Source organism: Triticum dicoccoides, chromosome 1B (genome assembly GCF_002162155.2).
Source record: "Triticum dicoccoides isolate Atlit2015 ecotype Zavitan chromosome 1B, WEW_v2.0, whole genome shotgun sequence".
Classification (NCBI taxonomy): Eukaryota; Viridiplantae; Streptophyta; class Magnoliopsida; order Poales; family Poaceae; genus Triticum; species Triticum dicoccoides.
The window spans coordinates 446,091,833-446,103,954 of NC_041381.1; the positions used below are offsets into that span (position 1 = coordinate 446,091,833).

At 44.8% G+C, this 12,122-nt stretch overlaps 2 protein-coding genes across 2 annotated transcripts; one reads left to right on the forward strand and one right to left on the reverse strand.

Moving 5' to 3' along the window:
- Positions 1–2,226: 2,226 nt before the first annotated feature.
- On the forward strand, positions 2,227–5,124 carry LOC119340265. The gene is made up of 7 exons (XM_037612166.1): positions 2,227–2,460; positions 2,598–2,669; positions 3,212–3,279; positions 4,303–4,423; positions 4,542–4,625; positions 4,747–4,857; positions 4,952–5,124. Exons 1-7 carry the CDS (start codon positions 2,278–2,280, stop codon positions 5,018–5,020), a joined length of 708 nt encoding a protein of 235 aa, XP_037468063.1. The 5' UTR covers positions 2,227–2,277; the 3' UTR covers positions 5,021–5,124.
- A 2,591-nt stretch (positions 5,125–7,715) lies between these two features.
- Positions 7,716–9,772, reverse strand: LOC119340275 (pentatricopeptide repeat-containing protein At3g62470, mitochondrial-like). The gene has a single exon (XM_037612175.1). It carries the CDS (start codon positions 9,767–9,769, stop codon positions 7,838–7,840), a length of 1,932 nt encoding a protein of 643 aa, XP_037468072.1. The 5' UTR covers positions 9,770–9,772; the 3' UTR covers positions 7,716–7,837.
- Positions 9,773–12,122: the final 2,350 nt, after the last annotated feature.

Below are 12,122 nucleotides of genomic sequence, written 5' to 3' on the forward strand. Positions count from 1 at the left end.
GAGAAATAGTACTATGAAATTATGATAAGTTTATTTGGATGAATGATGATTGAGTAGTATTTTTCTATGTAGATCCAGCTTGCGCCAGAAATAACTTTAGATATGATATGATGATGAGGCGCGTAGTTTTCGAAACAGTTGCTTCCTTCATGCTGGCGTCGTGGCCACGCACCGCCGCGCTCTCGCCTACGCAGCCATTCTCGCTGGATTCACATTTGCCGTCAGCTCCATTAAATTTTGCTCGTCGAGCGCCTCCCGTTTTTTACTTTCCCCAGGTCCAGCAGCTCTCTTTCTCAACGGAAACTGGGAGAGGCAACACGGAGCCCCACCCCCACGAAATGGTGATTCCAGTAACGTTCATATATTTTGGATGCTACTAATAAGTGAACCGAAATATTTTAATCTACGCAAAAAGAAATGTCCATTTGATGGTGTGTAGAACATATTTTCAAAAAAAAAAAGGTGTGTAGAACATATCCAAATTTCCTGTCGACTAATTAGAGCCGGTGGGTTTTGAATCTCTCTAATCATGACACACAAGAACAGTCTTATGTCATGCATGTCTTTCAAAGAAAACAAAAACATGCTTCTATCTTTGTGGATGATTAAAATTCGGAAATGCCTAATGGAGCTCGAGCTCCATGGAGCCCTTTATTTGAAAACTTCAAAATTCAATTTTTTTTTAGTTTAAAAAAATTCTGAAAGAAATACACATATACATATGGATGTATATTACTTGTCCGCTAAGTTTCATGACGAGATACTTTTTTATGTGAGCTATACAGAAATGACAAAATCACATATTTCTAGTACATGTACTATTCTCTATAAAATTACATGATTTTGTTCTTTTGTCCATGCCACATAAAAATGTATTTCATGATTGAAATTTCACACACATCCAGTATACATCTACAAGTACTTGCAATTTTTTAGTTTTTTTAACTTTTAAAGTTGTTGAATGATTGAAAATTTCAGGCCTGAGCAAAAAATCCACTCTCATTAAAATTAAACTAAAAAAATACTCTATTCGTCCTAAAATAAATGTCTCAATTTTAGTAAAAAATTGTACTAAACTTGAGACCCTTATTTTTTGACAGAGGGAGTGGATAGCTAAGAGATGACATCTAGTACAATCGATAGAATTCTCTTATCTATACCAAAATAAAAAGAGAAAGTTGCAACGATCCAATACATCTCACCAATTCAAACACATCTATCCAATTGTCTACGTTGCTCCGGTCTTTAGCATCCAGTGCTAACCATGTAATTATATCATACTTAATATTAACATGCAATCAATATCTTTCCTAACATCAATATGCAATGCAATTAATATATTTCTAATATAACATGGTAATTATATTCTACCTGATATTAACGTGCAATCAATATTTTTCCTAATGTCAATATGCTCCGTTACGAAAATAATAATATCAATATGCAATGCAATTAATATATTTTCTAATATAACGTGGTAATTATATTCTACCTAATATTAACGTGCAATCAATATTTTTCCTAATATTAATATGTAATACATTTAATATCTTCTCTGATATAACGTGCATTGCACTTGCACGATTACTAGTCATACCAAGTAAGAGATCATCAGGTTCTCAAAAAAAAAGTAAGAGATCATTACTTAGCTAAGAGAAGACAAGCCCTTTTTTCTCATTTTTTTTTCTCTTCCAACTAAACAATTATCCTAGGTGGCATTGTTAACATAGCACCACTGCACGCGCCCTAATTACAAAAGATGGTATGTTTGAATCGAGCCAATGATGGCACGCGAGAGGTCAGACGAGTAAAGAGTAAAATGACAACCAAACATTATGAGCCCATGATCTCATGAATGGACGGCTCAAATAAATTTTATATTGGCACCATAAACAAAGGCCATATAGGGAATTCCTCTTCCAAAGATCCTCCAAAAAAAACTTTACCGTACAAAGAGAGGGCATGTGTACTCAAGTCGGTGTAAATGGTAGCTGGTGGCATCCACCAGAGAGCAGAATTTTAAAAGCCAAAGGTTACGCGCCTAACAGCGGCCAATTAGTTAGGTTCCCATAATTGCATATGATAGGCTGATGGCAGCTGGTTCACCAAACAGAGGGCACCGTCTCTCTTCTCCCTCCCAACAGTGGTTGGTAAGCATTAGGTGGTGGGCGCACGTCACAGCATTTGGATTTTGCTCTTTGCCTTTTGGTGCCTATTTAAACCCCCACCCCTTACGGCTTACAAGAATGGAAAGAGGGAGGAAAAGAAAGGATAGCCATGACCGCCATTGAATTGGAAGCAAGAGACGAACCGATGGAGCAGCAGGACGGCCTCTCTTCTTCTTCCTCCTCCTACGCCTCCTCTTTCTACGCCATGAGGCAGTGCAGGATTTGCCATGAGGAGGAGGATGAGAGCTCCGCGGCAATGGAGTCTCCCTGTGCATGCTCCGGCTCTCTCAAGGTACATACATGGATCGTCATCTCTCCCTTGCCTAGCCCTGTGTCAGTTAACTGCTTGCATGCTAATTTCTTGGCCGATCATCCATGTTGCTGTTTCGTCGCGCTTAATCGATATGTTTTGTTCATGCATGTATGCAGTACGCGCACAGGGGATGTGTGCAGAGGTGGTGCGACGAGAAGGGGAGCATCCTCTGCGAGATTTGTCTTCAGGTTGGTTCGCCATTTTTGCACGCTCCTCGATTTCTTGTGGGAACTGTATCGCCCAGGGTCCAATTGCGGTCGCATCATTCATTTCGTCTCGTTGCTAGCTAGCCCGTCCATGAAATGTGATCTTATTAGAGGTGGCCGAAAGCTAAGGTGTGGCCTTGTGGGGGCAGGCGCCCACTAACTCTGTTTTATGATTTCATACATACATAATCCTAATCAAGTGTCCACATGCGGTACTTGATTCTGTACACGCGAAGCAATAGAAGCCTTTGAGGAGGAACAAAGTAGCTCGCTCTAGCCTTTTCGTGTAATAATCAATCAGCAGCTGGGCTGGTGCAACGTCCTCGTGTATAATAATATCCTCTGCCTCGCAGCAAGGACTTGCTGTAGTCCATTACAGCACACTCCATGTATATAAAGTGCCTTCATCTTTAGTAGGGGTAGTATTTTCATTGAGTTAATGCTTTTGTTGACAGGGTTTCGAGCCGTATAAAGTGTCCTCACCTTTGGTATTCTCATTAAGTTAATAATCCTTTTGTTGACAGGGTTTCGAGCCAGGCTACACAGTCCCTCCCAAGAAAGCTCCGGCCGTTGAGATGCTGGTTACTGTCAGGTAGGCCCCACTCCTCTTTCATTGCTATGGTAGTACAAAACGGCCGAACGGAAAAACTGTTGCATTGTCAATTCAATCTGAAGGATGAATGGATCAGATACACACTCTAGGTCTAGGATAAGGCCAGCCAATCCTAATCCCACTCCCACCAAGCCTAGCTGGCCAGTATATATATGTATATGATGCAGCGGTCTTATCTCCAGTAGCAGCACTGGTGTCATGCCCATACATATGATTAGGTACCACATTCTTTTCAGAACAGCAACTAATCATGCCAAGGCAATCAGGGTGGGTACGCTAACCACCATGGAGGAGTTGCTGATGAGATCTGTCGCCATTGATCATTTTTAAATGGCGAGCCAGCCAGGTAGACACCCACCCCCCAGGTCGACCTCATCAGCTTAATTCCATCCATTCCCAGGCCCCACGGGGCAGGTATACCTTACGATCTAGGCCGCTTAGGGACCACGGGATTCGGATCATCAATGTGTTAGTAGTAAGATCCAAGCGATGCTGCTCACTGTGTAGATAGAGAAAGAAACGAACCCAGTAGCACCAGCACCGCAAAAATGTGTCGCCGGTCGGCGACGACGTTTCCCGTACGGCCGCCCCGACACGGCGACACCCGGTAGGTGGTAAGCACCAACTGATTCTCTGTGATCCCGTGTTGATGCCCAAGACGAAAGAGAAAAGACAGCCAGAAGAATCCTGACCTGTACATGTGGGCTGTTGGCTGTTGCTTTGCGTTGGCGAGAGGGAGGGAGGTCTCCTGTCAAAGGCGTGCGTCCAAAACTCCAAATCTCACCAAACCAGCAATGTCAATGCCCATCCAGTCCAGTCCAGTCCAGCCCGGCCCACCGTTTGGCTCCAGCTAATGCGGCGCTGCCCCCACGTTGCGCCCCCGCCCGATCTTCTCTTTGCCCGCACGGCAGAGCAGAATGCAGCAACCACCAGACGGTGTACCGTCCATCAACTGAACATTGCCTGATTGACTGACGCTGTACTTGTCGATTTCTCATGCAGCGAGGATGAGGATGAGGAGGAGCTGGATGGGCACCAGGGCATGCACTATGCGCCGTCCGACGGGCCGATGGACGGCCCGGATACCGCCGGTTGCTCGTGGTGCCGGCCGTTGGCGATAACGGTACGGGCCTTGGGCTTGGCGCCAAACTGAACCATACTGTCTGTCAGGTTCATGCTTTGCTGCGTGGTGCCTGTCTGTCACCTGGGTTCTGATCTCTCTGAAACTTCTGTGCACGCAGTTCACCATCATACTGCTGGTGTGGCATTTCATCGCCGTGGTGACCATCGAGGCCGCGGAGCACTGCGCGTTCAGCCTCCTCACGGTGAGTGAGCCACATTGGTCGTCGGCGCGCTTCGATCTGAAGACAAGAGATCAGAGTGACAAACCGTAACAGATCGATGAGATGACGATGAAACTAACAGCCCAGGGGCGTCGCTTTGCAGATGTACCTTCTTCGGGCCACGGGGATCTTGCTGCCGCTCTACGCCGTCATGAGGGTGATCCGCATGATTCAGCACGGGCGGCGCCAGTACCGGTTGCATCAGCTGCTTGAGGTCAGTCTGACTTCTTACCTGTCATTCCTAGGCACGAACATGCTGTGGTTGACTCAAGTGCTCATGTATCTTCTCTCTTCCTCTGCTTCTGCAGGAGCAAAGAAGAAGGAATGCATCCAGGCGTAACCAGGAGCAGCAGCAGCTTGTAGTTAGTATTCAATGAATACTGCACATACTGTATTGCAGGGGGCAATGTTAAACCAATTCCATCAGTTGTAAACTATTCTATATAAAATAAATATATTTATATAGTAAAGTTGAAAATTACAGTTGCTGCAGTCTAGCACAGTTCACTATGCCATGGAGGCCTCAAATGTGAATAAAGGCTCGAATACGAGTTCTTTTTTTGGTAAAAAAAAAAAGAAAAATTGTCCCTGCGTACGAATTCACTTCCATGCACTATAAAAAAAATCAACTTTGATTCCTCTAAAAAAAGATCAACTTTTCCCCGGGCAACTGGAGAGAAATAACTAAGACAATCATAAAAACGGCACCACCCCTAGATTTTAAAAGGGGTATGTGTTACAAATCAAGCAGAAAAATATCCATGTACTCCATTCCCTCCACACACATGAAATCCGAGTTGAGACAATCCTCTCATCCAGGTTAGGCTTCTCCAGCAGATATATCAGAATCTGTACAAGGCTGGCAGTAGTACAACAACTGGCCTTGCAAGATTAATGTAGGAGTAATATGAAAAGGAAAAACAAGACCCCGCAATCAGTATTTTCTTTTTCTTCTCTCTTACTAATCAAATGGTCCTGGGAAGATTAATGCAGGAATAATATGAACAGAAAACAAGATCTAGATCACTGCAGTCTTGCCTGTCAGGTTTGAATTTTAATTAAGAGTGGGGATCAGAATAAATTGAATTCACCAAACATAAGTGTGCAGCAGTACTCACGGGGGCTCAATAGTACTCCCTCCGTCCCAAAATACTTGTCGGAGAAATGGATAAAAATAGATGTATCTAAAACTAAGATATGTCTAGATACATCCATTCCTTTGACAAGTATTTCCGGACGGAGGGAGTATATATTAGCTAATGCCTCATACCAACCAAGTGCCAAGTTGGAAGCACTCACCACATGGTAGACCAAAAAGGCTAGCATGTGTTGTGGGACATATTAAGATACAAGGCCTCATGTAAATCCAGCTAATGGAACACAGCAGGTACCATGTAACAAACGGATAAGAAGATGTGATAAATAATTGTTACATGATGCATGAGTAAAGAAAATGTCTACATGCAAGAAATATATGTAATCTGCACCATAGCATTTAGTAGAGAAGAGAAAGATGCAGATCTAGCGCCGAAAGGACCAACATCGGGATGTTATAAACCACAAGGAGCTAAATCTCAGATCACTAGGTCAGCAGACTGCCAGACTGTAGTAGTATCAAAAGAATGTCATCTCCATATAAGATAGCAGACGGTCATCCACTTTCCAAGCTGTAGATAGCTGCAAAATTCCATCATTTAGGTAAAAGCCAATGGAGCAATCAATATCTTTGACAACCGTTTTCCTGATTTTAAGCATTTGGCAATCATGAATTGGTCCTATTTGCAATAGTCTAAGAACAGAAACAACAAAGAATCAGATAACTGGTCTACTGACAGAAACATGCCTAAAGGATATCATACAAGGAGCTATACGGCAATTCACAAAATCATATAGATAACTATCTTGCTTAACAAAATGTGCTACACGACTTACATATATCTCAGACTAATTAAGTAACCAATGATGAAGAAAAATTCAGAAGTTGAAACTTCAAAGAGCAACAAGCTTCAAGTGTTTTCAAGAATGATCAAAAAGGGTATCATCTATAATTCTGCAGTCAATAGACTGTATAATTTGACAATTCTTTGGCTGTGTACGCCACAAGCGCATGCCTTAACCTGAAAGGCCGATACACTATTGCTTGACGTGTAAGAATGCTTCTGCTGGATCATGAATAATCTTGACAATTAATAGTGAAGGTTGGTGAACGGACTATTGAACCTAACTGAAATTCTTGATAACATGTAATGTGAAACAGTTCCTGTCAGAAAGACCATAGGTTTGTCGGGGTGCTTTACTTTGCAAAAAGCACTTCGATAGAAATTTAAGACAAGAGATAGTAATACAGAAAACTAGACGAAATCGTACTCACAGGAGTGATACTGGGACTCAAATCACTGTATTAGAGTGGACTCAATAAATATGAGCAGTGTATGGACCATGTGGCAATAATTTTTGTCACAGTGGCTCATATTTCGCTACAAGATAGCATCAACAAAGAATTTCCGCTAAACACCATGATGACACCTTAAGTATGCATTATTTCTAACTTTCTACAAGGCTACAAGCATGCATATGTATCCATCAAGCTACATATAATTTGGTTATATATTTCTCTGCGGAATATGCAGTGAACGTGCACCCAAAACAACAGTCAACTTGTTTGATGATTTTTGTTAACTTCAAACTCAAAAGGGTGTAAATTGCTAGGTGACATCAAGCAGGTGCATGTAGCCCTTAAATTCCAGCTAGTTCCAATGTCTAAGCCTACATATCAGCATCACATTGTTAAGGAGTATCGGTATCGATCTAGGGGTCCGTATTAGTCTAAATACTAATACTGCTTAACAAGCACAACCATAAGCATCTAAGATCATTAAATTGGAATATGTGGTTGAGCCACTGGAAGATAGAAAGATATGATTGATCCAATGGAAGGTGCATACTAGGCCACTACGGTACCTACAGAACAATTGCAGAGGCACTAGTAAATGATGCTTTGATGTGCAGCTCACCTGAGTTTCACAGAAACCAGAACTTAATCATGACTTGGTGCATATTTTGGGTCTAACAAACAGGAGACATAATCTTCAATAAAGTATTACTATACAACATCAGAGAAACTATAGCACCTCTTTCATAAATAGCAGGAGCACATTCTAAAAATTCCAAACACCATTACAAACATCTTAATCTTACAATGTCCTGCTCCTAGTCTGGTTAGGGACAGTTTGCTTGACCCGACTTCTCATTCTCTCTCCCCACTGATGGAACACATTAGATTCATCAAATTTCCCTGTAAACTTCACCTTCTGAGCTAATTCAAACAATATGTCTGGCTTCCCAGCCTTGGAGAAGTCTGCAGCAAATTTGTTGTAGTCTATTTGTGGAGCCTTCATCCCTTTCTGGATCATCTCTTCGATAAATTTACATGCTTCCTCAGGTCTGCCGTGTCGTATGTGACCATTAATAAACACAGTGTATGAGTTCACATCAGGACAAATCCCCTTCCGATGCATCTCATCCCACACTGCGCAGCCCATTGCATAGTTCCTCCCGCCAAGGAAATACGACTTCATCATCATGTTGTATGTATGGATTGTGGGTTCAAGCCCCTTATTTATCATCTTTTTGTATATCCTTACTGCATCATCTGGCATATTCCTATTAGTGAGCAGCTTAATCAGCGCATTGTACGTCCAGCCATCAGGGGGGCAACCCTTCTGTGCCATTTCCTCCAACATTGCAGTCACTCTATCCATTCGCTTTGCATTGCCATATCCCACAAGCAAGCACGTATAGGTAGCAACATCCGGCTGGCACCCATCCTCCTGCATCTCCTCAAAGCACCGCATTGCCATGTCCATCTTTCCGTGCTTACAATGGTCTCGAATCAACATTGTGTAAGTCCACACATTTGGGGGAGGCCCCTTTGCCTTCATCAGCTCGAACATCTTCACAGCCTCAGGCCGCCTCTGCCCACGAAGCAACCCCTCAATCATTGTGTTGTGCACAACAACGTCTGGCTTCATCCCCTTCTCCAGCATCTCATTCCAAATCCGCCCAGCCTCCACCAGGTTCCTTCCATTGCACCATGCCAGCAACATGGCTGTGTATGAGCGCAGGTCCGGAGTGTACCGGTCATGCATTCTGCTGAACAACTGGGCTGCCTCCTTCCCCAGCCCATCATGGGCCAAAGCGAATAGCAAGCAATTGAAGGACTCAACCCCATCATCAAAGCCGTGCACCCTCATCATCTCGAATACACCAACTGCATTCTTGATCTCGCCAGCGGCGGCAAACGACTTGATGGAAATCTTGAAGGCGTCCATGCAAAGGGCGCCTGCCTTCCCCATTTCATGGACTAGTGCAACCATCGTCTCGAACTGCCTCGCCTTGCCAAGAATGTGCAGCATCTTGCAGTAGGTGACGGGGGTGTGTGCGAACCCCCCAGATGCGGCGGCCCACTGGAAGAAGCGGCGTGATGGCTTGTGTGCGTGCTTGAAGCGGTCGAGGACAGCAATCACGAGCGCCTCGGAGAGCGGCAGCGACAGCGCGGAGAGCGCTGCTTCCAGGTTCGCGTCGGCGCCTGCGGTGATGACGTCCGCGATGGCGGCGCACAAGCGGCCCACGTGCTCCGGGTGGCTCGACGGCACCTGAGGCGGCGAGCCCCCCTCGTCGTCGTCTTCAGAGGCGGAGGACGTGGAGGTCGAGAGGCATCTTGACCCAGCGAGTCGGAACGGAGCGTCGGCCCCCCACGCCAGCGACGCAGCGGGGAGGGAACGGGATCTCGCTGAAAGTAGAGGTAGCGCGCGGCTGGGAAGCAGGCCCGCGCCCGCACCCTCGCCCCGGAGGTTGATTGCGCCGGAGGTCAGATGTGGCGCGGGCAGCGGTGGGGGGAGACGAGGTGGCCGACAGGGGAGTGGCAATACAGGCGGAAGTGGACCGTGAGGACGATAGATGTGGCGATGAGGGCGAGGATGAGGAGCACCAGGCAAGGGCACAGTAGCACCGTCGCTGCGGAGGGCTCCCGCGGCGGCGAGAAGGGCCGCGCCGGCGATTTTGAGGTCTCCATGGACGGCGGCGGCGAGGCAAGCGGAGGTTGCGGGTTTGGGCTTAACGGCCATGGAATAATGTTGGGTTAGCGGCACTGCGTGGTAGTATGGTTTTGTTGCCATCTCCACTGGGCTGGGTCCGTTAAAAACCATTCTGCGTCTTAAAAGAGTTGGCCCATTTTGGTGTATGGTGGTAGTTTTTTTTAGTCAAATACGGCTCTTCGTTGAGTAAATAGCATCAGTCATAGAAGTTTTCTAAAAAAACCTAGGTCATTGCCCGTGCATATACATCTAGTGTTTAAACACCAATGATATCCTTTAAGATGCTTATTATGCACATGAGACACCATAGCCAACTTCTTTTAACCATTATAAACCACTTTCATTTTTCTTTTTCTTCACCCGTCATCTTCGCCTTCTCAATAAATAACAAATTTTTAACTGAATAAATAACCATTCTAGTGATATAAATGACATAAGCTGCTATTCTTTACGCACTTCAGCTTCACAAATGTGTCCTTACTCCTTAGATTACACACTCATGATTATTTTTAAGCTCATGTTGATCATTCTTTGAGTGTGTTTGTGGGTGGTGAGATGCACTAACCTATTGAGCATGCGCATTCGGCAGGACACATAAGATGCTAGGTGAAAGTTGTTGTTTTCCAACTTTAATAGAAGCTAGCTACATACTCGTGAGCATCACAAAAATAGCCACACTACCTATAGATGGCAAACAAAACTGCATATATTGCACTAATCTCTTTGAGCCCTTGACTATTTTATTGCTTCTGGAACCCGTGGATTATCATAATGAAAACTTCAGGTCTGGGTACATCGCTTCCTTCTGTATGACAGAATCGAGAGCATGTTATATGTTCGGAACCCGTCGTCACAATGTTCTTCAAAGCATTCCACATAGCAATATCCGACTTCTAACGCCTACATCCATCTGTAAAAGAAATGTAGCTCATCGTAGCCCCCAGCGCCCAACGTGCTAAGCAGTTGACGTCATGTGTTTGTACCCGCCGCATCGGCGCACAATTGTAAATTGAACTATCAAAAAAGTGCATATGGACATGTAGAATAATCCAGCTTGTTTAGCATGTAAATATAACAAAGACATGCATGCCATTACCTTTGCCTAGATCTGCATGCACAAGATTTAAGCTAAAATGTAGATGTAGACCAATGAAACACATGGAGCTGCAACAGCCAGTACTCGCCTCCATCGTATCATCTAATGTGTTCATCAATGCCTCCAATCACCGCTTGCACCACGTCATGTACATGCGAGCTCCTCGCAACTTTCGGGCATCCATTCCCTGATCGCGGCACCATAGCCACCCGAGTGTGTCCCTCGACATCCTTCTCCCCCTGTTGCATCTCTATAGAACACAGTCATGGTGTCAGTGTCGCGGAAGGCAACGGATTTGGCGCACGCGGCATCAACGGTGGCGGGGAGGCTTGCAATTACGGTGCGAGCTAGGGTTCGGGTGCAGGCGTGTGATATGTCTCCAACGTATCTATAATTTTTTATTGTTCCATACTATTATATTACCCGTTTTGGATGTTTATGTGCTTTACTTTACACTTTTATATCATTTTTGGGACTAACCTACTAACCGGAGGCCCAACCTGAATTGCTGTTTTTTTGCGTATTTTAGTGTTTCGAAGAAAAGGAATATCAAACGGAGTCCAAACGGAATGAAACCTTCGGGAGTGATTTTTTTGGAACAAACGTGATCTAGGGGACTTGGAGTGGACGTCAAGCAATAGAGGAGGCGGCCACGAGGGTGCCCGGCATGCCTCCTACAGGTGGGCACACCCCCACCCTCGTGGGCCCCTCGAGCATCCACCGACCTACTTCTTCCTCCTATATATACCCACGTACCCTGAAACCATCGAGGAGCACCACGAAAAACTACTTCCACCGTCGTAACCTTCTGTATCCGCGAGATCTCATCTTGGAGCCTTCGTCGGCGCTCCGGCGGAGGGGGAATCGACCACGGAGGGCCTCTACATCATCTCCAAGGCCCTTCCGATGAGTTGTGAGTAGTTTACCACAGACCTTCGGGTCCATAGTTATTAGCTAGATGGCTTCTTCTCTCTCTTTGAATCTCCATACAAAGTTCTCCTCGATCTTCTTGGAGATCTATTTGATGTAACTCTTTTTGCGGTGTGTTTGTCGAGATCCGATGAATTGTGGGTTTATGATCAAGTTTATCTATGAGAAATATTTGAATCTCCTCTGAATTCTTTTATGTGTGATTAAGTTATCTTTGAAAGTCTCTTCGAATTATCAGTTGGGTTTGGCCTACTAGATTGATCTTTCTTGCAATGGGAGAAGTGCTTAGCTTTGGGTTCAACCTTGCGGTGTCCTTTCCCAGTGACAGCAGGGGCAGCAAGGCACGTATTGTATTGT